This window comes from Aythya marila (assembly GCF_965140915.1).
Source record: "Aythya marila genome assembly, chromosome: 15".
In the NCBI taxonomy this organism is placed as follows: Eukaryota; Metazoa; Chordata; class Aves; order Anseriformes; family Anatidae; genus Aythya; species Aythya marila.
The window spans coordinates 14404797-14426465 of record NC_139056.1 but is presented as its reverse complement, the minus strand read 5'-3'; the positions used below and the strand labels follow the sequence as shown (position 1 = coordinate 14426465).

At 56.1% G+C, this 21669-nt stretch overlaps 2 protein-coding genes across 2 annotated transcripts; both read right to left on the bottom strand.

The window, feature by feature from the left end:
- Positions 1-278: 278 nt before the first annotated feature.
- TMEM11 (transmembrane protein 11) lies at positions 279-8553 on the bottom strand. The gene is made up of 2 exons (XM_082772799.1): positions 8481-8553; positions 279-1200 (listed from the first exon to the last, which is right to left on the bottom strand). The coding sequence occupies exons 1-2, from the start codon at positions 8546-8548 to the stop codon at positions 684-686; spliced, it is 585 nt and encodes a 194-aa protein (XP_082628925.1). The 5' UTR covers positions 8549-8553; the 3' UTR covers positions 279-683.
- A 2268-nt stretch (positions 8554-10821) lies between these two features.
- On the bottom strand, positions 10822-18864 carry NATD1 (N-acetyltransferase domain containing 1). Its single transcript, XM_082772681.1, has 3 exons — positions 18625-18864; positions 14640-14758; positions 10822-13894 (listed from the first exon to the last, which is right to left on the bottom strand). Exons 1-3 carry the CDS (start codon positions 18719-18721, stop codon positions 13778-13780), a joined length of 333 nt encoding a protein of 110 aa, XP_082628807.1. The 5' UTR covers positions 18722-18864; the 3' UTR covers positions 10822-13777.
- Positions 18865-21669: the final 2805 nt, after the last annotated feature.

Sequence of the window (21669 nt, the reverse complement as noted above, 5' to 3'; positions counted from 1 at the left end):
ACCAAAAGAGATAGAAACACTTGGGTAACTGGTACGCCCTCTTCCAAGAAACACAACTAGTCAAGCAAGAGGAAAAGCAGCACTACAGCCCTTCCCCCAGCAGGCAGCTGTGAGGTGACATGGATGCTGCTGCCACATGCAGCAGACAAGAGGAGTACCAGGTCTGTATGTCAGCACACACACATCGTTAGCAGCACTGGAGTTCTCCCAGCAAAGCTTCCAGCCCCTGGAAGCACACTGTAAAAGGGAGCTACGTTAACAGTAACGAGAGAGCAAAATCATTTGAAATTCTCATCCTTTAATGGTCAATGATAACTTCCGGCTGGTTCTGTGTAATACAATTAAACAATATACTTAAATGTTTCAAAAAAAAAAAAAAAAAAAAAAAAAAAAAAGCTCTCACACCCCCCTCTTTCCATAGCTTGCTTTCATCAGCACTCCACTGCTGCATTGGACTCCCATGGCCTAACATACTTCTCTCCTTTCACCACACATCCAAATTCTTAAGTGTAACGAAGAACTGAAAAACCTTGGTGCACCAGTGATGTGTTATTTTAAAAATAACAGCTCTATTAAACCACCTCCTTCCCAGTCTCCACCGCTTCTCAAAGAGGAAAAACAAAATGTTACTGTGGGAGTCTTAATACGCTTGTCTTTGTAGGTTTCTCTCTTCCCTGCTGAAGTCATACAGCATAGAGTTCATAGATCTTCTTTACACAGTACACCAGGGCAGCGAGTGCTATCGTGTTATGCAGTCTCTTTCTGTGCAGGTCGTCCTTCCTCACCAGCACCACCGGAGTGGAGGAGGTGAGCGTATGCAGGGGCAGGCGGGAAAGTTTATAGGCGTCGTACTCTACTTGGTACTTGCAACAGGGATCAAACTGCCAGGAGATACCATAAAGGGTGCAGCAGGCCATGCTCAGCACACCGGCAGGCAAGGAGATGTAGTGAGAATAATCTACTGGAAGTGCCAGCGGGGTGAAGAGGCAGGTAGTGCCCGCTAACACGGCCGTCTTGTGCAGGCAGTTCCCCACAGTGATCCAGCGGGCCGTCTCGTCCCCAATGCGAGTGGGCTCTATCACTATGTATTTGTACTGCGCTTCCAGGGCCTGCTCCAGCTCATACTCAAACTGGTCCTGAGCGTTCTCTCCGTTGTAGATCTCATGCACGATGTAGCAGTCCGTGGAGGACAAGGTGACCCTGGTAACGGGAAACACAGGATTAAAACTACGGAGCTAAAAGACGGATTTCTCACCCACCCGGCTGCAAGAGCTGGAGGAAAAAAATGCCTGAAATCAGGGCAGCCCCTCAAGGTCACCCAGTCACTGCCTCTGCTCAACAACAAGCAGCTTGTTCAAATTGAGATCAGTTTCACTGAGCTAATTATGCTTTTTATACATGAAGTCATCCCAAACTGAGGCAATTTACTTTTCCTTACATCTTCCTAACTCGGAGGAACTAAGAACATTTAGAGAACACGGTATCTTGACAGCAGTCCTGAAACGGTTCCTCACCGAGACCTCAGGGGTTTTCCTAGAGATGCTGGAAATACCACACCTTAGTGTCCCCGCTGCATCAACGACCAAACCGCACAGACTCAAGGAGCTTTTCCAAGAAATTAAGACCAGCAACTCATTTATCAGTAGGGTGAGTTGCACTGGAAGATTTTGAGAGGCAGCATCTTCATCTGAAGACGATGCCTTTCTCCCCACAACAACCATCTCCTTGCCACCAACGCAGCTTGTTCAGTCCTTCACAGCAAGCCCAGCCTGCAGACACGAGAAGGGCTGAGAAACGTGGCTGGAAGCGAAGGTGAAAAGGGCAGCAGCGCAGTCACTCTGTCACAGAATGATTCATTCCCTCTGATGAAACAGGAAGCAGCAAGCAAGCAAAGATTTGTCTTTCTTTAAACCTAGGTAAGTTTTAACACAGAAGAAAGATGCTTGCTTTACCCCGGAACAGGCTCCCTGCTGACAGCAAGCTCACAAGGCTCATACATCCCCCCTCCGAGTACCAGCTCCTAGCTACCTAAAGAATCACATCAATTTCTTTCTTCCACCTTCTTCATGCACATCACCTTAGCTGCAGCTAGGTTAATGTAACAGACAGCTAAGAAATAAGATTATGCCAGTTTACCTGCACTGAGAAAGGGTAAAAACTGATCCACTGGAACAAAGCAAAATCCTCCCTTCTACAGGGAAGAAATAACTATTTGACATACTTGTGCTTAACCAGAACAAAACGGAGCACGTGGCCTCAAGGATAAAAATATCTAGCAGATTCCTTCAGCAGCAGCAGAACGAACTGCGCACATATTTGCCCTGATCACGGAAGACAAAACAACCTCATCCCAACAGTGTTTAGACCATCCTGATGTTGGGAGGCAAGAGGCTGCTGAAAGGGAGAAAGCATCTAGCACTTTCTGCTCCATTAGTACAACGGCACTCGTGTGCATGCACTGGAAAATCAGGGAGAGAAAGCACCCATCTGCAGGCTGCTGCGTTACCAGCCGTTACCCTGGACGTGCAGCTCTGCTCGTGCTGCAGAGGGGATCGCGCAGTGACCATCTGTAATCAAGGAGATTGTTAAATTACAAGCTGTTGCCAGCAGTAGCTGCTGTTGCGAACAGTGGCAAACACGTCAAGCAGCAGGAAATGGGACGCACCAGCTTCTCCCAAAGCAGAATAAGAAGTGATTTCCATAAGTCTCTGGCTGGTACTTAGAAAAACTACAAGGAGAACTCCTCTTACAAGCTCGTTACTGGTTCTCCCTTGGCCTGTTCACAGGTAGAAAGGGAAATAAAAATCCACCTGAATGCTGCGTATGCCAGGGACTTCTTTAAGCCATCATCTTGTCCAACACCGTTTGGGAAGTTACCTACAAGTCTTCACCTGATTTTTAAGGCAATCCTTTCAAGAGAAGGCTGGATTCTGTAGACGACTAACTCTTCCAGCACAGGATGTGGTGAGCTCTGCTGTTCTGTAGTGAACTGGCAAGTATTTAAAGATTAAAGGACAGCACCTATACAGAAGGTTAATGGCACACTACATCTCGAAGTATCAGCTAGCATTAAGAGTTTCTGTACAGCAGGATTAGTTAACCAGGATTGCACCAGTACGTTAAGGACACAGCTGGCAATGGCTTCTGCCAAGGATTTTTTCCTGACCAGAACCATTCCAAGTGCAACTTCAGCCCAATGAAAAATCCAAGTTTCATTTCAGAAGATACCCTGAGACTCCTGTAAAATAACACCAGTGACTACGTGAGACCACTTGGAGAGGTGCAAGGACTTCAGGGAAAAGCTGTGGCCAAGGGGCATTGTGAAGCTGGAGGCTGATCCAGCGCTAACACAACCCTCCAGACAAAACAAGCATTTCCTGCGACACAGCACCTCCAGCTCTCTGTAACACCCAGGAACATGCAGCAAGTCTCTGCAAAACAGGAGCAGTTTCCAAGTTTTAGCAGTCCGCCCTCCTAAACACGCTGTTTTTCCAAATTAGGCCCTTAATATGGGGCTAAATCTGTCACAGAGCTGCAGTGGCAGCAGGCTGATTGGACAATCCCAATAACAAAGGACAAAGAATGAAAAAGTAGCTGCTCAAACAATGGGACACACAAAGAGTCAGCAGTGCAAGCAGAGAGCCTCCACTGCTCGAACAGAAGTAGCACAATTTAATTGCATATTTTTGTCCACGCAAGAACTGGCTAGCTCTGGAGAAAGCTGAGAACCCGCTGCAGCTGAGATGCAGGGGCTGAGCAGGGCCCGAGCAGCTTTGAGACCTTGCTGGCATGCAGAGCAGGAGCAGGGACCTCAAAGCCCAGCAGCAGCCTCTCCTGACGCAGCCTTTCCATTGAGCACAGCAGCTGCCCATGAACAAATCCAACCAAAGCCGTTGGATTTGCTCAGGCACCAGAGGCTACAGAATCTGCCTTGTGGTGCTTGTCATGCCACCCTCCAAAGCACTGACAAAAATGCAGAACTACGCCATCGATTACGAGCTGGCACCCACCAGTTGTGAAATGTAACTTCTATGGACCTCCAATTTCCTTAAAACATTGGTAAATAACCGGCGTGAGAGAGGATCTAGTTCCAGAAGTCATAAAATGGTGCCGCACGTTCCGGGGCCCAACGTGCTGTTTACCAGACAGACCAGAAAAGCAGTCGATGATTTTATTCAATCAAATGCTTTTCCAGGACCTGCCTCCCCATCTCAGAAAAATTTAAAAAAAAGTCAGGAGTTGGTACAACAATTCTGGATCCTATCTCCAAATAGTTTACTGCAGCTTTATATATTCTATTCTTGAGAAATTTTAAGTGCCTTACTCCTGGTGCCAACCGCACGCATACATGTGGAAGGTGACGGTACCCCAAACGATTCAGCACAGTGAGATGAAATTTATTTAAAATCACTGATAAAATGTTGGCATTGCCCAAGTCAGCAGTAAGGAATCGGTTGCTAACAGAGCTGCTACCAGCAGGAGGGACCCAAGTGTCTCAGCTATAGGGCAAGCTTCGGATTCCACTGCATTATCTTCCTAACATGGGAAGATCAGAGAGCGCCCGCAGAGGGGGACTGCAGCTGGCTGAGCAGCAGCAGCTCCAGCAGCGCCTCCCCTCAGGGCAGCTCCGTTTGGCTGCCTCCTGAGAAGAGCCCGTCTGCTACAGGCAACTTTCAGCTGGAGAGTCTTTAAGGATGAAGCCATAAATACCCGGCTAAGGAGGAGGCACTCCTGCCACTCGCTGCGCAAAGAGCTGAAGTTTTGCCAGGTGCCAACTGGCACGGAGAGGACCAAGTGAACAGTGCTAAAAACAGGGCACACGGCAGCGGCCTGGCAGAAATCCCAGCATCTTCCTACCCCTGGGTGTTTGGAGGGCAGAACAACGGAGCCTCGGGAGTGTGCTGATCCTAATGGTGCTCCTCAATCCACCCCAAATACTTTTGGCCAGGGTTTCGAGGCCACTTTGGTTCTGCAGAGCATCCGGGGTCAGGACCAGAAACCATCTCAGTCTCCACACAAAGTATTTTGTGTTTTTTTTTTTTAAAGGATGTTCCTGACAACAGCGCTGCTCGCTGCACCAAACATACACTCGGAGGAGCTCTAAATGAAGACAGACCAGTCTGATTAGTACTTAAAAAAATAAGTGGGGAGAGGCTTGCAGTTGTGTGATAACACCCGTCACAAGCAGCACACAGAAAACCCAGCGCAGCGATGCCTCAGAGGGCCTTAACAGTGGCTGTGAGGGTTAACTTCAGAGAAAGCACCCATGGATGGCCAAAGCACGGCCTCTGGGGTCATTATGAGCACCCCAACCAAGCCTGGGTGAGTTGAAACAGTTGAGGGAAGTCAAAGCCAAACGCTAACACACTCAACTTCCCTCCTCCCACCTAAATCCTTCTGAGAAGGTCAGGATTAAAAAAAGAGATGTGGGCTACCTGTGAGGCAGGGTATTTCCTCTGGGAATTCAAACCATGTTTGATCAGTGCCTTTGTCTACTCAGGACAGCTCCAGACTATGGCATACAGAAAGAACCAACACATCCAAGCTCAAACACCTGAAAAACTGCCTCTGGACCTACTGCTGCCAGGCCCACAGCTTCAGGAAGGCTGTTTTAATGGGTTGTCCGTGGCTGCACTGAAGCTGAGGAAGAACAGGAAAAGCACAGCAGAAAAGCAAGATTTCCACTCAAAAGACGTGCCTTAAATGCAAACAGGAGAGAAAACAGGGGAAGACAGGTGAGATCTTCAAGCAGCCTTGGTGAGGGAAGGCAATCTGAAGGAAAACCTCACCAAGCCACGCTGAAAAACCCTCCAGCCACCAGAGCAAAAAAAGAAACACCAATTTTAGGTCAACTAATGATTAGCTAGGCTAATGGAAACGGGTCAATCATTGCTGGAAGCAAACAGAGTACCAGAAATCCGAGCAGTGCAGGTAGCGAGAGGAGAGATCTCTTCAGGGGTGCAGAGAAGCCAACGCAAGGAGCAGCGATGGCACGAGAGCTCTTCTTTCTGCAGCTTGTTAGAACATCTCCCCGGGGAACAAATGGCATTCTGTCCTGTGTTCTGGCGGTCACCGTGCTCAATTCCATACAGAAACCCCAAGCACAATTCAGTGTCTGTTCTGTATTAGAAGCTGTTTTGCTCTACAGATTAACAATTCCCTTCAGACAGTCTCCATTAATGAGTCTATCCAGAATGCAGAAACACAAATATTTAGTTGCTTCTCTTTTTTTTTTTTAAACTTCATTTTTTTTCCACCAGCAGAGAGCCAGCTGGAGTTCACAGCCAGTATCCTTTGAAATTCACATCCCTACATTTCAGTCCTGTAGAGGAAAGCAGGTTTTGACCAGCTACAGACTCCCCTGCATCAATGAAGTCATTTATGAAGGGAGAGAGTCTCCACAGACAGTGGCTGGGCTTTTTTTTCTTTTATTAAAGAGAAAGCTGGTCGAGTCTAACACCAGACAGTATTTTATTCACTACCAAACCTCGACACCACCTCCCAACACACTGATGTCTTTCTAGACGAGCTGGCTGACGACTCTAAAAATACCTTGAAGCCGCCCGTTTCCGAGGAGAGCTGGCTGAGCGCACTCAGTTCAAAGGAACGTGTCTTGGGGCAGGAATCCCGCCCGATGTAGGAAAATTGTGCTCATTTTATGAAAAGCCTACGTCACCAGCTGATGACATCAGGCCCGCCAGCCCCACCGTTCCCACACCTCACACTGCCAGCAGCCAAACGAGCCTGGTAGGTGTGATTTAGAGTTAACCACCGATCAAGAGGCCCAGTCACGCGCATCTCCGGGTCTGCAGCTGCGAGGAAGGCAGGAGAGCTGCCTTGCTGTCACCACCCGGCACCAGGTAACAGCAGGAGCCGCGCGGGAGGCCACCTAACAGAGCCCCCGTCCCCTGATAAGGGTTGTGAAAGAGTGGTGTAACAGTCACGCAGATCACCTGCTGCCCTACTGTGTCACTTCGGTGCTTTCTTACGCCTAGCGACGTGCTTTTCGTTGTAGAAGGAGAATAATGCACGCTGAATGCTCCCAAAGCAGCTCATGTTTATGAACAAGTGGTTTGGATCATAAGATCAAGAGTAATCAGAGCCTAAAAATCCCCACAAACTGCAATTACGTTCTACAATTAGCTTACTGCATAGCTCGCAGACTAACTTAACAGGTAACAACTCACTTTTAAGTCTGCATCAATTTTCATCCAGGCAGATTAATTTTCACTGAAGGCGAGTGCTCTTTTCCATATTTTTTCTCCACTTCTCCTGAGAGCGCAGCACCACAGCGTGAGAACTCCTCGCCTCGTGCCTTTAGCACTGGGGCAGGCGCCAGCAGTGGGTGCCGTTTTCCCACCATGCCACCGAGCTCTGTGGCTTTCTGAGCTGTTTATACAACCTAGACTGATGTAGTGATTCCATCAGCTCTTCCAATTCAATTGCTTTCAGATCCCCTCGGCACAGGCAGCGTTTCTGTGCTTCAAAGAACATTAAGGGCTACCTGCGACTCCCCACGGCTATGTAGATTCAGCACCACCAAATACAGTCCCCTTGAACTACAGCAAGGGAGCAAAACGAGGCAAAAACAACAACAAAAAATAAATCAAAGGGATATCACGGTCACTAAGTAAGGCGGGAAAACAAAAGAAAACATCTCCTCACAATGAAAACGCAGCTGCTCGCAGCAGCTGCTGGTTACATCAGTCAGCCCTAGGGCGAAACGGGGAAAAATGCCAACGTAAGGAGCCACGGGATTTAGGCAGACGCTTTAAGCAGGTAAAGAACCACGCGCACAGCCCTCAGAACAGCTCAGCACGCTCTCCTCCCGTCCCTTTTTTCCCCCCAGTCTTTAAAGCCAGGGTCTCAGCTCCCCCATAGATATCCCCTGGGTATTTCCAGCCTGTCCTGGCACCCCCTGGGTGCTGCGGGAGCCACAAAAAACGGAGCCACCGACCCCGCGAGCTGGCAAGCGGCGAACACCGCACCTCGGGCGGCCACCCCCGGCAGGAGGTCACCCTGGAGGAGCCGCCGGTGCCCTCCCCGCCTTTATATTTAAAAATAGCCTCGCCACGAGCCTCCCGGGGGCCGGCCGGCCCTGCCCGGCCCTGCCTCCTCCGCCCCGGCCCCCGGTCCCGCTCTACCCACGCGGGAACAGCCGCGGCCGCCGCCGTCCCTTACCGAGCCCGCTCCTTAGGGCTTCCCTTACCCCTCCCCAAGCCTCGGGGCCTCCCCTTGAAGGCCCGGGGCCGGTCCCGGGGGCACCAAACCGCCCCCCCGCCCTCACCCCCCCATCTCTGGGCTCCCCTCAGCGAGGCCGCGGCCTCCCCTCAGCGCGGCCCCGCTCCCCTCAGCGCGGCCCCCGCCCTTGCCGCGGGGTCGCGGGGAGCCCCGAGGGCCGCAGCTCGCTCCCCACCGCCTCCGAGCATCCCCTAAAAGCCCCGGTTGCCCCTAAAGCCCCTGCCCGGCCCCGGCCTCACCTCTCCCGGCCGCCGCCGCCGCTGTTGGTGCCGCCGGGGCCGCCGCGCCTCCTTCCCCACGCCGCCATCTTGGAGACACTCGGCTGGCAAATGTCTCCGCCGAAGGGCCGCAGGCCCGCCGCGCTGCCCGACGGGAAATGTAGTCCGCGGGGTGGGGGCCGGAACCACTCAGCGAGCGCGGGGGGCAGGGGGGCGAGGACTACGAGTCCCACAGTGCCTCGCGGCACGGAGAGGTGGGTTGCGCGGGGGATTCTGGGAGTTGTAGTCCTCTCCTCAGGTGGAGGGGCCCGCCGCCCCGCCATGAGGGTGGTGGGGTGGGAAGGGGGCAGGGGGCGTCGTGTGCCCCGTGCTGAAATTTGGGGGAGAGAGAAGGGCCAGGGGAGCCGTGGTAGCCCTCAGTGGAACCCCCTAGGGAAGGGATTGGGTTTTGGGGCTAAATGGAGCCAGTTTGTGCCGTGCCAAGCACCCCCAATGTGTCCCCTGTGAGGCGGGACGGCAGTTCCTAAATAAACACCTCAGTGGAAAACACAACACGAGTTTGGGCACACACGGGTGTTGGGCACACACATTTGTTGTTCACACACAGTTGTTCACACACATTTCTTGGGCACCCCACACGCCTCCCCTCAGCCTGTGGGCTGCCTGAGCAGAGCTGGGACCTGGCACACAGCATGGCCACGACGTGATCCCAAAACCTCCCACAGGACCCCCCAGTGCCTCCCGGGGCTCTCCCAGCCCTTCAACTGCTGCCAGGAGCCTTTTCCTAGGAAGCCTGTCCTCTGTCAGTCCTCCCCCAGTCCTCCCTCAGCAACCTGAAGCTCCCCAGCCCACAGAGATGCCCTCCTCCAGCCCAGCAGCCCCAGTCCTGTGGGGTTCCCCTCCTATCCCCCTCCATTCCCCACTCATTTCCATCGCCCTCCTCTTGCTGCTTCTTCCCCTGGAGCTCCCAAACCCCCAGGGAGAAGGGGAAAAGGAGCACATCCACAGGGATGTACATCTGAAATGACTGACGGGGCGTTTCAGAGGAACGGCGCTGTCTCTGCCAACTCCCCTTCCTTAAAAATTCCTCTTTTTGACAGCATTATTTCCGAGTGAGGTAATTGACTGAAGAGAACAGCCCCGTAGCTGCCTGCATCTCCCCGGGCATGGCGAGGCTGTGCTTGCAGGCTGCGGGGCTGCCCCGCACCTCGGCTTTCTCAGCTGTAATTTGGGGTTCTGCTCTGTCGGCGGAGGTAAATAACGCATTTACGTGAGCGAGAGGTGCTTGGGAAAGGCTCCCAGCCCGGCAGAGAGTGCAGCCGAGTGGCAGCATTGCTGGGGCAGGCCGGAGCGTTGGACTTTGTGGAATGTGGAATGTAAACACAGCGTGTTACTAGCAACAGCCCGGCTCCGTGCTATAACCCAAATCCACCGCGCTGTCTCTGGGGAGGAGCAGGGCAGAACCCCAAGCTCCTTGCCTGCTCAAATTGCAGCCTCGTGTCGCTTGTCACACTGGGGCAAATCAGAACCGGAGCTAAGCGGTGCCCCTTCTGCCCACTGCTACCCCTTCGGATTTTCAGCTACTGCTGGTCCAGCCTCGGCCTCTGAGGTTTGAGCCCATCTTCAGGAGGTAAACACGCTGGCCGGGAGCCCCAGGGTGAGAGCTCTGGGTGCTGGGCCCCGCAGGGAAGCGCCTGGTGTTCCTCTGAGTCACCTGCCCGCCCGCCCTGCTCCCCTATGAGGGAAGGGCTCCACTAACCGGCTATTTAAATGGTTCCTGCTTTCATGTTTTCAAACACCAGCAGACGAACACAAGCGTTTAGCGCCGGTCTGGGAGAGGCTGCGTTTGCAGGATTGCTCCCGAGGACTGTTTGGAGGCAGGACTGCTTTGTGGGAGCAGGGGAGGATCAGTTGTGATCCCCCTCGCCCCAAACTCTGCAGTTATTGCAGTCAGGCAGCCTTAAGACCCGAAATAAAAGCCAGCAGCCTCAGCTCCTGCCTCCCCGCTCATTCGTGGTGGGAGCAGGCAGTAGGAGGGTGGCTGCTGAGTACATCTGCCAACTTCTGCCTCCTCTCCAAGACACAGACATGCACAGCAGTTAATAGCCTAGAGAGCTGGAGTCGGATGCATTAGAGGACTCATTTTTGGGGGAGATGAGAAAGAGATTTATGTAGAAAATGACTAATTGTCATCAGTGGCAGCAGCAATCATGCTGGACACAGCCTGGAAGACAGAGCTGTCTGACGAGACCTGTGCAACTGGCTCTGCCGAGGTGACCCAGCCCAGTGGGGACAGGGCCAGGGATGCCTGAGGTCCCCCGGCCACCTCCTCCTGTCCCTGCATTCAGCAAACCTCCGCTGCTGAGTTAAGCCACACTTTTTATTGTACTGTATTCCATGCAATATGTTCATGTTTTATAGTATGACAGAGGAGGGAATAAAGATAAATGTTAGAAACAAAAGCAGAAAGGTCGTTTGTAACAGGTCCTGAGAAGGAAAGGCACATCGTAACCACCGAATTGAACAGAACAGAAACCTCGGACAGAGGAAGACAACGCTGGGAAGCAGATGAGGGAGGGGGAGTTTCAAGTTGGGCGAGGTGGAAGCGGCTTTGACAGCGATTTGTATCTCCCCACCCATGAAAGTCTGTAGTTCAAACGGGCTCGGGGACCTCACTGTTCAACCACACCACTTCCACACTCCTGTCGCCGGAGAGAGTCCAGGATCCCGGCTCCTCCAGGCTGGGTCAGCACCAAGGGGCAGTGCAGGAAGCTCCTTCCCGCAGGGATGAGCAGCGCAGGGGCTGGTGGCATCGCTGGTGACCGGTGGGTATTGCTTTTTGCCGACCTCAAACGCCACGGGGCTGGGGCAGGAGGATGGGTACAGCAGTAAAACAGTTGGCACGGAAACCGGCACATCTCCGTCGGGTCAGACACTGGAGGGGTTGTAGCACCTCGAAGGGACGCGGCAGCAAATCCACGTGCTGTGCCTGATTTAAGGCGGCGATTGCCGCTCGCGATCCAGCACCGGGAAGCACGAGGGTCCTGCTGGAGCAGCACGAAGGGCTGCAGGGATGCTGAGCCCTGCCCGTGCATCCTCCATGGAGATGGGGAGCTTTTGGGAACTGCCACACAGTGGGAACCAGCGCAAACCCGAGGCCAAGGCTCATGCTATTGCTCCTAGGAGGCATCCAGGCACAGATCTCTTTGAGCACCCAGCCCTGCTGCAACGCAGGTGCAACGGTGTCTTGGCTTGGCTTCACTCAGCTTCACTTCGGGACCCAGAGCAGGGATGGTTCTGTCATCGCTCGGCTGTAACAGAGCCAGCCTTGCTCCTCGAACTAGATGTCAAAGCGTTTTCCATGTTAAAAAGCAAACGTTTAGCAGCCCAGCTATCTTCTCGGGCCGCTTTTCTTCAGTTCTTTACCCATGACCCTTCCCCAGCCCCTCGAAGCCATCCTGAAGGCTGCAGCCAGGCTGAGAGAGGCAGCAAGAGGGCAGAGACGTGGGGCAGAGGCAGCGCTGCGCCTGGTGCCTTTCAGCACAGGTCCCTGCCAAGGTGGGTGGTAAAAACGGGCAGGGGTCTCAGCGCTGTGGCAGGGACAGAGCTCGGGAGGTTTGACTCAAGCCAGCGTGCAGAAAACTGCGTTATGTTGGCAGCAGGCAGCCTGCGAGCACAGGCAGGTGGCCAGAAGAGATCAGGACCTCCCTGGCTAACACTGGGCACGGGGTCTCCGTCTCCAGCCGACCCACCCAGGAGCAGAAGCTGCGGGAGCTTTTTCCTTTGCCTCCTCTGGCTCTGGGAGAGGAGCTGAGCTGCTGCCTGGCCCAGGCTTCATTCAGCCCGTGGCACAGGTTGTAAACTTTAGTCCCTGCTGGGAGATAAGCTAGGTTTGGATCTGAGCTCTGGGTGAAAGGCTCTTTGTCTCCTGCTGCCTGCCTGCAGCCCCCAGCTGCTGGCCGAGCAGCCCAGCCCCGGTGCCTCACAAAATCCTGAGAGCTGGGGGTGAAAACCTCCGGGGTCTAGCTCAGAAAAGCCCAAACGAGGCAGAAGAGGTGGCAAACAGGAGCTGAGCAGTGCCCTGCTGTCACGGCATTACCTCTACGTCCGACTGCAGCAATGCTGAGCCGTGCACGGGGTCAGTGCCCGCGGAGGTAGCGGTGCACGGCGAGGGCGTTCCACCCCAGCACGCTGCCAGCACCCCGGGCACGGGGCTGCGAGGGGGCCGGTGAGCAGAAGGGCAATGCCCTGCATCAAGGCTGCTTTCCAAAGGCCGTGAGGAGTGAACGGCATCCACACGGAGCTGGGTGGCTCCAGCATTGAGCCCTGGAGATGGGACCAGATCCCAGAGGCCTCAGCCCCGCTGCTCTCAGGATGTGGTGTCGGCTCGGATCTTCACATCCAGGGCACAGACAGGTGGAGATCTGGAGGTGAAGGAGATACGAGGAGCCTTCCTCTTCAGCTATGCAGGAAACCACCCTGGGGCTGCACTTCTGGGCAGGCTGTGCCCTCACCAGCAGGCAGCACAGACAGAATGACAGCCTGGGACCCTGCGGGATGCTGTGTGGGGCTGTGTCCAGAAGATCAAGCAGGAGCTGGCACCTCCAAGAGCATTAACCCACCACAACGCCGTGTTTCTCCCTCCGAATGCACTGCCACAGCCTCTGCAGATGATGCCAGGTCCCCACGCAGCTCCTCTCTCCCGGCTCAGAGGTCTCAGTGTCCCAGCATCTCCGCACCACCGCTGCCCACACGGTTTCAGCTGCACCCCATGGGGCTTCGGGCAAAGCTCGGCGCTCAGCAGATGTTCCTGCTGCAGGAGATGTTCCTGCCACAGGGCTGGGGCTCCTCCAGCACCTCCCTCTGCTCCACGAGGCTTAATCCACAGCATCTCCCCCAGCTGCAGGAGGAAAAGGGGGCTGGGACCCCACAACTCCCCCCTAACCAACATCCCCCAGCAAGTTCACAGCTGGCGCCAAGCAGAGGAGAGAGGACGAGGCGCAGACAGAGTCATCCCCTGCTCTCGTGATGGAGTTTGGGGCAAAAATCATCCTCTTCCACCCTCTGGCTCGGGATGAAAAGCACCGGGGGGCACACGACGTGCCCGGAGCGCAGGGGCCGCAGCCATGCTCACACGTGGGCAGGGAGGAGGAGGTCGTGCCCACGCTCGTGCGCCACATGGACACGCTTTAAAAACAAAAAACAACAAAAAAAAAGGGAATTGTGAGTGCGGAAGGGGGTTTCCTGAGACTGCAGAGAAGCGAAGGCCGCGTTGAACAGTCAGGGACAGGCGTGCTGGTGGCGGGAGCTGCCCTGCCTTAAGGCTGCAAGTGTTCCAGGTACTGCGGCAGCGGGTTCTCCTTGACGTATTTCTGAATGTACCAGCACGTCAGGTGAGCTTTCAGGTCCTCCTCCACCACAAAGTCCAGGGCTGCCTGCGACCGAGCGGAGAAGATGGGTTAAAAACAGCACCCCCTGAAACCTCACAGCCCCCCTGTGCTCCCACCCGAGAGAGAGAGAGGGCTGGGGGGAGCACGGATATCCTGGTAGCAGCCCCTCAGCCCTCCCTGCACGGCTGCGAGCCCCCAAAGCGGGACTCAAGGCAGGAAAAAAGACCCAGGAGGGCCTTGAAAAGCTTTGAGGTGAGCTACAGGGGGGAGAGGTTGAACCAGCCCCGAGCAAAAGCAGGGTGGGAGCGAGGGAGGAGGAGAGGACCGAGGCTGGGCAGCGGCCGGATGCGCTGGAACTCACCCAGCCCCTCTCGTGGCCAGAAATAGGAAGGCCTGACCACCCGTTTCCATCCAGCACGCCAGGGCACAGGGAAGGGAAGGCAAAACAGCCCGGCTGCCCCGGCACAGCCTCTGCAGCCCCTCGCCCCGACACCGCTTCCGTGCCGAGGAGTGCCAAAAAAAGAGGTGCCTGGAGCTGGGGGGCTCCTCTTGCTAACCTAAAGGGGTGGGAGAGTGCCTGCTGCAGCAGCTCCCCCCAAACAACCCCCCTGCATCGCAGCATCCCCATCCCAGCTCTTGGCTGCAGCAGGGCTGGCTTAACACATCCCTTCTGGGGGTTTGGCCACCCCAAAACGTGCTCCTTTTCCTCTGGGACCTCGCTTCGCCTCCCTGTGCCTCCGTCTGCTGTCGGATAGGGACAGCAAACCCCCGGGGCCGGCAGCGGCCGTACCTTCGCCAGGTGCTTGGCTATTCCCCTTCCTCGGTAGGCATCCGGGACCTCCGTGTGCTGCAAGTCCACGATCCGCTTCCCCACGTACTCGTAGAGCAGCACCGCCCTGTCGTGGCAACCTGGGGGGCACGAGAAAGAGAGAGGTGAGATTTGGGGTGGCCCAGGGGGACGGCGCTGCTCCCCGTGCCTAAGCTGGGGCAGCTCAGGCTTCCCGAGCCCCTGGAAAAGGGGTGAGTTTTCCCAACCCACCCTAATTCATGTGCTGACGCCAACATAACACGTTTAGGGTAGGAAAGCAGCTGGCAGCAGAAGGGTGAGATGCGTTGATGGGGTCAGGAGAAAAAAGAAGGGAAAGAACAGGAAAAGTCAGCCCAGGTAACTGCTGGTTCCTTCCCCTCTACAGGATTTTGTCACCATCTGTAAAATGGGACAGGAATGCTTGGGGTTTTGTGTTCAGGACCCTGCAAGGACAGGGGGAAGATGCTGCGAGAGACTGATCCTAAAAAGACAGAGGGCAGGAAGAAAAGTTTCGCACACATGTAAATGAGAGGAGAGCTAAGAATACCCCCCCGGGTTCATCCACAGAGCCCAGACTTCAGCACAGAAGCCAACAGTTCGTTTCTGGAGGGTTCCTGCACTCAACAGCAAGTTTCCAAAACACCAGCTTCCAACCAAAGAGCCGAGCTCAATTCAAATAACGGAGGCTTTTCGCTTCCCCCGCGATGCTCACTGGAGGGTGAAGGGCCACGAGTTCACCTGTGCCCGGGCTGAGCTCAATCCGCTGGATTTTATTGCTTTGTAACTGATGATTCCAGCCCAGTTCCCTTGGTCCCTGTATTTGAGAGGCACTTGGAGCTTTCAGGCGTCTCTCTCCTGCACGGGATGGAGGATTTGGCATTCCCAGCCTGAGTTTATTCCTGCCGGTCTCTACCCACTCGTTCTTGAGCCAGCATTGTCCTTGGGTGGACATAAATCCCTCCTCTCCCTGCCACCCCCGAGTATTTACAGGCAGCAGCCCTGCCCCTCTCAGCTTTTAATTCACCAAAAAGCTCTGTTAAAGCGCCTCTACAGCCCCAGACCCCTGTGGCCAACGCAAAGCCAACCCCACATCCCTGCTGGGGACCCTTCCCTGCCTCCCCTCCACCTCGGGGCGGAGGGTTTGGGGTGAGCCGCTGGGATGGGCAGGGTGGGAAGGGGCTGAAGGAGCAGTCACCTCTTCCCTGCTGGTCCGAGAGGAGCAGATGCCATCCTACAACCCCATTTCACAGCTGCAAATCACAGCGGGATGAGGGGGAAGACGCAGCAAGCCTGGCCCCAGCCCCAAACTAAGGAAGGGCTGCAGCAGGCGCAGAGCAGGGGCCAGGAGAGGGCCGGCAGCTCGGCTCCTCCGCTGCCAAAAGCTGCCTGTGGGGTGATCCCCGAGGACAAGACATCCTAAAGAACACACGCAGCCCCATCCAGGACAAGTCCCCGGCTCGGCCTCGCTCCCCACGGAGCGACTGGCACGGAGCTGCCGGGAGGGAACCCAGCAGACCTCAGCAGGCGGCGCCGAGCGGAGACAGCGCAGCCGTCCCCGACGGGCCCCGCTGCCGGAGCGGCGCAGGGGGGGGCCCCGGCTGCTGTGCTGCAGTTTCCTGTTTAGGAGCTTTCTCGAGGTCCGTGGCACGGGGAAAAGCGCGGTGCCATCTTGATGCAGAGCTCGGCCAGCTCCCTTCCACCCCGCGGCAGGGAGGAGAGCACCACGGCACGACCGGCTCCGGGTTTCCTGAACGAGCCCGAGCCAGGCAAAGCTCCCAGCAGCTGGATCCTGCCCAAAGCCGGCAGCTGGGGAAGGAAAGGGAGGTTTGGAAGCACGGCTCGCTGCGCACACGTGCCCAACGATGAGGACCACGCACGTGAAGCCCGAGCATCCCGGAGGAGACTGAGGCACTCGGTGTTTGAGGGATGCTCAGAAATCAAGAAGGGCTCTGCCCAAAGCGCTGCTGCACCAGCAGGTAGCCCGACCCGCGGCTACTTCGGGGCAGGAGTCTCTCAGGGTTTCTTATTTTGCCCAGAAGTGTTGGCTAAACAAAGAAACAACCAAGAAAAACAAGCAGCAGCTTTATCAGACACAACCGGCCCGCGATTCCCAAGGAGAGGCGCAGCTCAGACCCGCGATCCTCTCCAAAAAAGAGGCTGGGCTGAGAGCGCCCCGGCCAGCTCGTGCTGTTCGTCACATCGCAGCTGATGACAGATCCAGCTGGGCTCCTCTCTGCCCTCCTCTCCGAGGGGACAGCGAAGCTCGGCGAGGTCTGGTTACGCTCTGCTTTTCTTTCAGCTCCCCGACGCCTCTGCAGTTGGCTTGCGAAGGAAGAGGGGAAGGTGTCACCGCGGCACAGCTGACTGTCAGTTTGAGAAACCACGCGGGGCACCGAGGGCTCGGAGGGAGGGGATGACGGGGCAAGGGAGAAAGCACCCGAACGCAGCCCGTGTTTGTTGCTTGCCTACGAGCAGGGAATCCCGCCAGGAGGCTGCACGAGGGCGCGGAGGGGAAGAGGAGGAGGCGACGCTGAAACGCGGCACTTCCACGGCTACGTCACGGCTCTCGTGGTGTCTCGGGCCTGTTGTTGTCACAGGGACTGCCTGTGACAACACCACAGGGACTGCCTCGAGCACAGCTCCACAGCGAGATCCCAGCCAGCACCTCCTCAAGTCGGGGCTGTGGCACCGCAGCGAGCTCTGGGTTCGCCCCAAGGGCCGCTGCTCGCCCGCGGCACAGGGCACGGCAAGTGGCAAACGTGCTCTGGGAGGGCCACGCGGGTCACAGGCAACCCAAAATCCGAAATCCTATAGAGGAATCCACTCAGCTCTGCTGATCCTCATCCCGCCAGGAGCGGGGCTATGAGGGCAACAAGCCCCAAATGTGCAGTCCCGCAGCAGGGGCTGTGTCCAGCCTCCTCCTGGGGCTCAGAACCGTCACCTACCCTGCCTTCAGCCAGCCCAGAGCAGGAACACCTCCACACCACAGCTCCACGGTGCTGCCCAGCACCAAATTCCCCCAAATAATGGAAAAAAAAAAAAAGGAAAAAATAGAAAAAATGGAAAAAAAAAAAAAAAACAAACACAAAACCCATCCAAGCACCTGGGGAAACCCACGTTGGATCCTCACCCCCCAAATCCTACCTGACCCACACGGTGGCAACCTGGCAAACCCCAACAGAGGGGTTCGTTTTCCCCTATAACTTTTTTTTCCTCCAGGTCCCTGTGAGCTCCTGGGGCAGCCGCAGCTCTGGCGGTGCCGGGGCCCTCGTTTGATCTCTGTCTCTTTGCAAGGAGCACCTGGGGAAATCGCCCTCTCCGCACCCAGCACGCACGCCTCCCGTCTCCTCCTTGCATGCCCCGCCGCCGCCGCTGAGCCTCCAGCCTGCGCTTTGTAATTAGCGGTTGAAATTAAAGAAGGGAAGGAGAAAAAAAAAAAAAGAAAAAAAAAAAAAAGAGGGAGAAAAGCCCAAAATAACCCCAGCCGGCTCCTGTTGTTTTACCGAGAACACCTCCCAGCATGTAGGATTTCTGTGTTTTTTTTTTTCTTTAAGTTCCTACGCTTTTTTTTTATTATTATTATTTTTTAACCCCAAATCCCTCAGAGCTCCTGCGCAAAAAACCTTTTTAGGGTGACAACCCCAGGGGGGCCAAACTCCTTGAATATTTGGATTTTTTCAAGTGAACCGTGCCTGGGGGAGCCTCAGCGTGCCCGAAAGGCGCACCAGCACCCTAAATGCCTGCCCCCCACCCTATAACCGACCCTATTGGGGTGCCCACGGGTGGGGGGGCACCCATGGGTGGGTGTTGGGGGAGGGGGGGCAGCTTTTAGGGTCAGGGGGGTTGGAGGAGGGCCTGTGGGCAGCACGGGGGGCACTGCGGCGAGGGGATATAGGGGATCGGGGAGGGGATATAGGGGATCGGGGGGGTGCCGGTGCCCATCCCGGTGCCCGCTGCCCCCCCTTACCGTTGAGCCTCACGGTGAACTGCCGCCGCTTGCGATCGTGCTCCACCTGGATGGGGCAGCCCTGCTCCAGGAAGCCGAGAGGAGCCGAGTGGGCCATGGCCGGGGGGGATAGGCCGCGATAGGGCGGCGATAAGTCGCGATATGACGCCCGCCCCCCCCCCCCTCCCCAGCAGCAGCGGGAGCCGCGCTCGGGGCCGGGCCGGGGCAGCAGCGCCGGGGCCGCCGGCGGCGCGCGGCCGCAGGAAGGCAGCCGGGGCGCCACGTGCCCGCGCGGCAGCCAATGGGCGCGGCGCCGTTTTGTTTTGGTGCGGCCGCACGGCGCTTAAAGGGGCAGCGGCACCGCAAAAGAGGGGCTGAGGGGGGGGCTGTACTGGTTCTGTACTGGTGCTATACTGGTGCTATAATGGTCCTGTGCGCATCCGGTGTTGGTCCTGTGTTGGTCCTGTGTGTGTTCCATATTGGTCCTGTGCGGGTCCTGTGTGTGTCCCGTATTGGTTCTGTGTATGTCCCATACTAGCCCTATTCATGTCCTGTACTGGTACTGTACTGGTCTTGTATTGGTCCTGTACTGGTTCTATATTGGTCCTGTACCAGTCTTGTATCGGTCCTATGTTGGTCCTGTACTGGTTGTATATCGGTCCTGTACCAGCCCTGTGCATGTCCTATATCGGTCCTGTACTGGTCCTGTACTGGTCCTGTATTGGTCCTATATTGGTCCTGTACTGGTCTTATATTGGTCCTGTACTGGTCCTGTGTGTGTCCCATATTGGTCCTGTGCGTGTCCCATACTGGTTCTTTATTGGTCCTGTGCGTGCCCTGTATTGGTCCTGTACTGGTTCTGTATTGGTCCTGTACTGGTCTTATATTGGTCCTGTACTGGTCCTGCATTGGTCCTGTGGATGTCCCATATTGGTCCTGTGCATGTCCTGTACCGGTCCTGTACTGGTTCTGTAGTGGTCCTATTCATGTCCTGTACTGGTTCTATACTGGTCCTGTGCCTGTCCTGCACTGGTCCTGTGCTGGTTCTGTCCTGGTCCTGTCCTGGTCCTGTGCGTGTTTCAACACACAGAGGGTGAGTGTCAGGAGGACAGAGCCAGGCTCTTCTTGGTGACACCCAATGACAGGACGAGGGGCAACGGGGGCAAGCTGGAACAGGGGAGGTTCTGCTTCAATGAGACAAAACTTGGTCATGGCGAGGTGACAGAGCACGGGACAGGCTGCCAGGGGCTGTGGGCTCCTCTCTGCAGACATTCCCAACCCTCCTGGCCGTGTTCCTGCGTGACCTGATCGCAGTGTTCCTGCTCCAGCACGGGGATGGGGCTGGCTGATCCGTCAAGGCCCCTTCCAATCCCTCACGTTCTGTCACTCCGTGTCTGTGTTGCTCCTGTGCAGGCCCTGTGCTGGCACACAGGGCTCTCTGGCCCGGCTTACTGGTGCCACACTGGGACACAACCCTGCTGGACTGGTGCTGGCTGTGCGGCCTGCTCTGTGCTAATTGGCACAGCAGCTGTACTGGTGCTTGTACTGGTGCTGGTACTGGTACCAGTGCTGGTACTGCTACTGGTGATGATTTTGGTACTGGTGCTGCTACTTGTCACCACCCAGCAGCAGCAGGGAAGGGAGAGAGGGGCTGAATCCTGCACCCGGCTTGGGGCCGTGAGGAGCTGCCGATGCCCTTGAGCACACAGCGATGTTGGAGGGAGTCAATTTGGGAAACCCGAGGAGAGAGGAGGAAGGAGAGGTGGTGTTTGTGTTCCTCCAGGAATGCTGACAATCCACAGACATGTCTGGGACCCCTCGAACTGGGATGCTGGGACACTGGGACACTGGGACAGAGCTGTCATAGCCTGATTGCCCCTGCTCTGCCTCACACACGGCTCCAGCCAGGAGAAATAACACTGGCAGCCACCGAGCCCAAACCCACTCGCATCAGCTGCTCCGGAGCTCCAGCCCCGCTGCTGATTCAGAAATCGGGATGGCAAAAAGCCAGGAGAGTCCATCCCGATCCCACCGCCTGCTCGCCCAGCCCGGGGGATGACACGGGCAGCCGGCAGCCCTTGCGTCACCGCTAATAACCCTGCGGTCGAGATGCTTTTTTTTTTTTTTTTTTAGGAAGGCTCCTTGCGTGTGTTGAAAGACTTGAAAGGCGGGGAATCTGCTACGTCTCTCTCTCGGGGAGATAATTGCTCGCTGTTAAAAACCTGTAATTTATTTCTCATTTGAACTTTTCTCGCTTCAATTTCCAGCTGCTGGCTGTTACGCCGTGGCTTCTGGGTTAAAGGTCCAGCCGAGGCATCTGGCCCCCTGTAGACACAGCCCCCAGCCCCTTCCTTTCTGTATTCCAGGCAGGTTTTCCAGTCCTCGAACCTTTCCAAAACACACTGCAAAGCCCAGATCAGAACCATGAGTGACTGTGCTCGAGTACCACCCCTCCCTTGTACCCCCCCAGGATACACTAGGTGTTTCCTCCAAAAAATTGCACTCACAGCAGGCTCCGGATGGTGGGGACGCTGCTGGGACAGCTTGGGGCTGGCTGGTGGGACATGGGTGACCCCGAGCAGGATCCCACGGAGGACACGATGGCATCACCATTGACGGTCCCCACACTTGGGCCAGGTGCCCATGGGGCTGCAGCACGGGGGGGTGCCCCTTGCATCACCCCAGGGCAGGAGGCACGTGCAGGCAGGTGAGCCTGATGCATCAGGGCTGCAGATATGTGGGTGATTCTCCTCCGGGGTGCGACGAGGGATTGGGGAGAGCCTTGGGTGCCCCTTCCAGGGGTTGGGGAGAGCCCTGGGTGCCCCACGTCGCCGAGGATGGAGCAAGGGTGCAAGGGTGTGGGTGCAAGGCTGGGGGTGTTGCTGAATGTCCTGCAGCAGGACGCTCCCCAGGCATGGTGGCAGCTTCATGGAGCGTGCCTGTGGGTTTTTCTCAGCTCCTGGCCGGGCTGAGCCCTGCATCCCTGCATCCCTGCACCCCTCCTGCCCCAGCAGGGAGCCCTGAGGGGGGGCAAGCGGGATTTTTTGGGGAGCCCAGGCGGGTGGC

Excerpts from the sequence above, each read along its gene's own strand:
- TMEM11 (XM_082772799.1), bottom strand. The coding sequence starts at position 8,548 with ATGGCGGCGTGGGGAAGGAGGCGCGGCGGCCCCGGCGGCACCAACAGC. Across the intron at positions 1,201-8,480 it reads GGCGGCGGCGGCCGGGAGAG|GGTCACCTTGTCCTCCACGG; the intron begins GTGAGGCCGGGG and ends TCCCGTTACCAG.
- NATD1 (XM_082772681.1), bottom strand. The coding sequence starts at position 18,721 with ATGGCCCACTCGGCTCCTCTCGGCTTCCTGGAGCAGGGCTGCCCCATC. Across the intron at positions 14,759-18,624 it reads GTTCACCGTGAGGCTCAACG|GTTGCCACGACAGGGCGGTG; the intron begins GTAAGGGGGGGC and ends CGTGCCCCCCAG. Across the intron at positions 13,895-14,639 it reads TAGCCAAGCACCTGGCGAAG|GCAGCCCTGGACTTTGTGGT; the intron begins GTACGGCCGCTG and ends GCTCGGTCGCAG.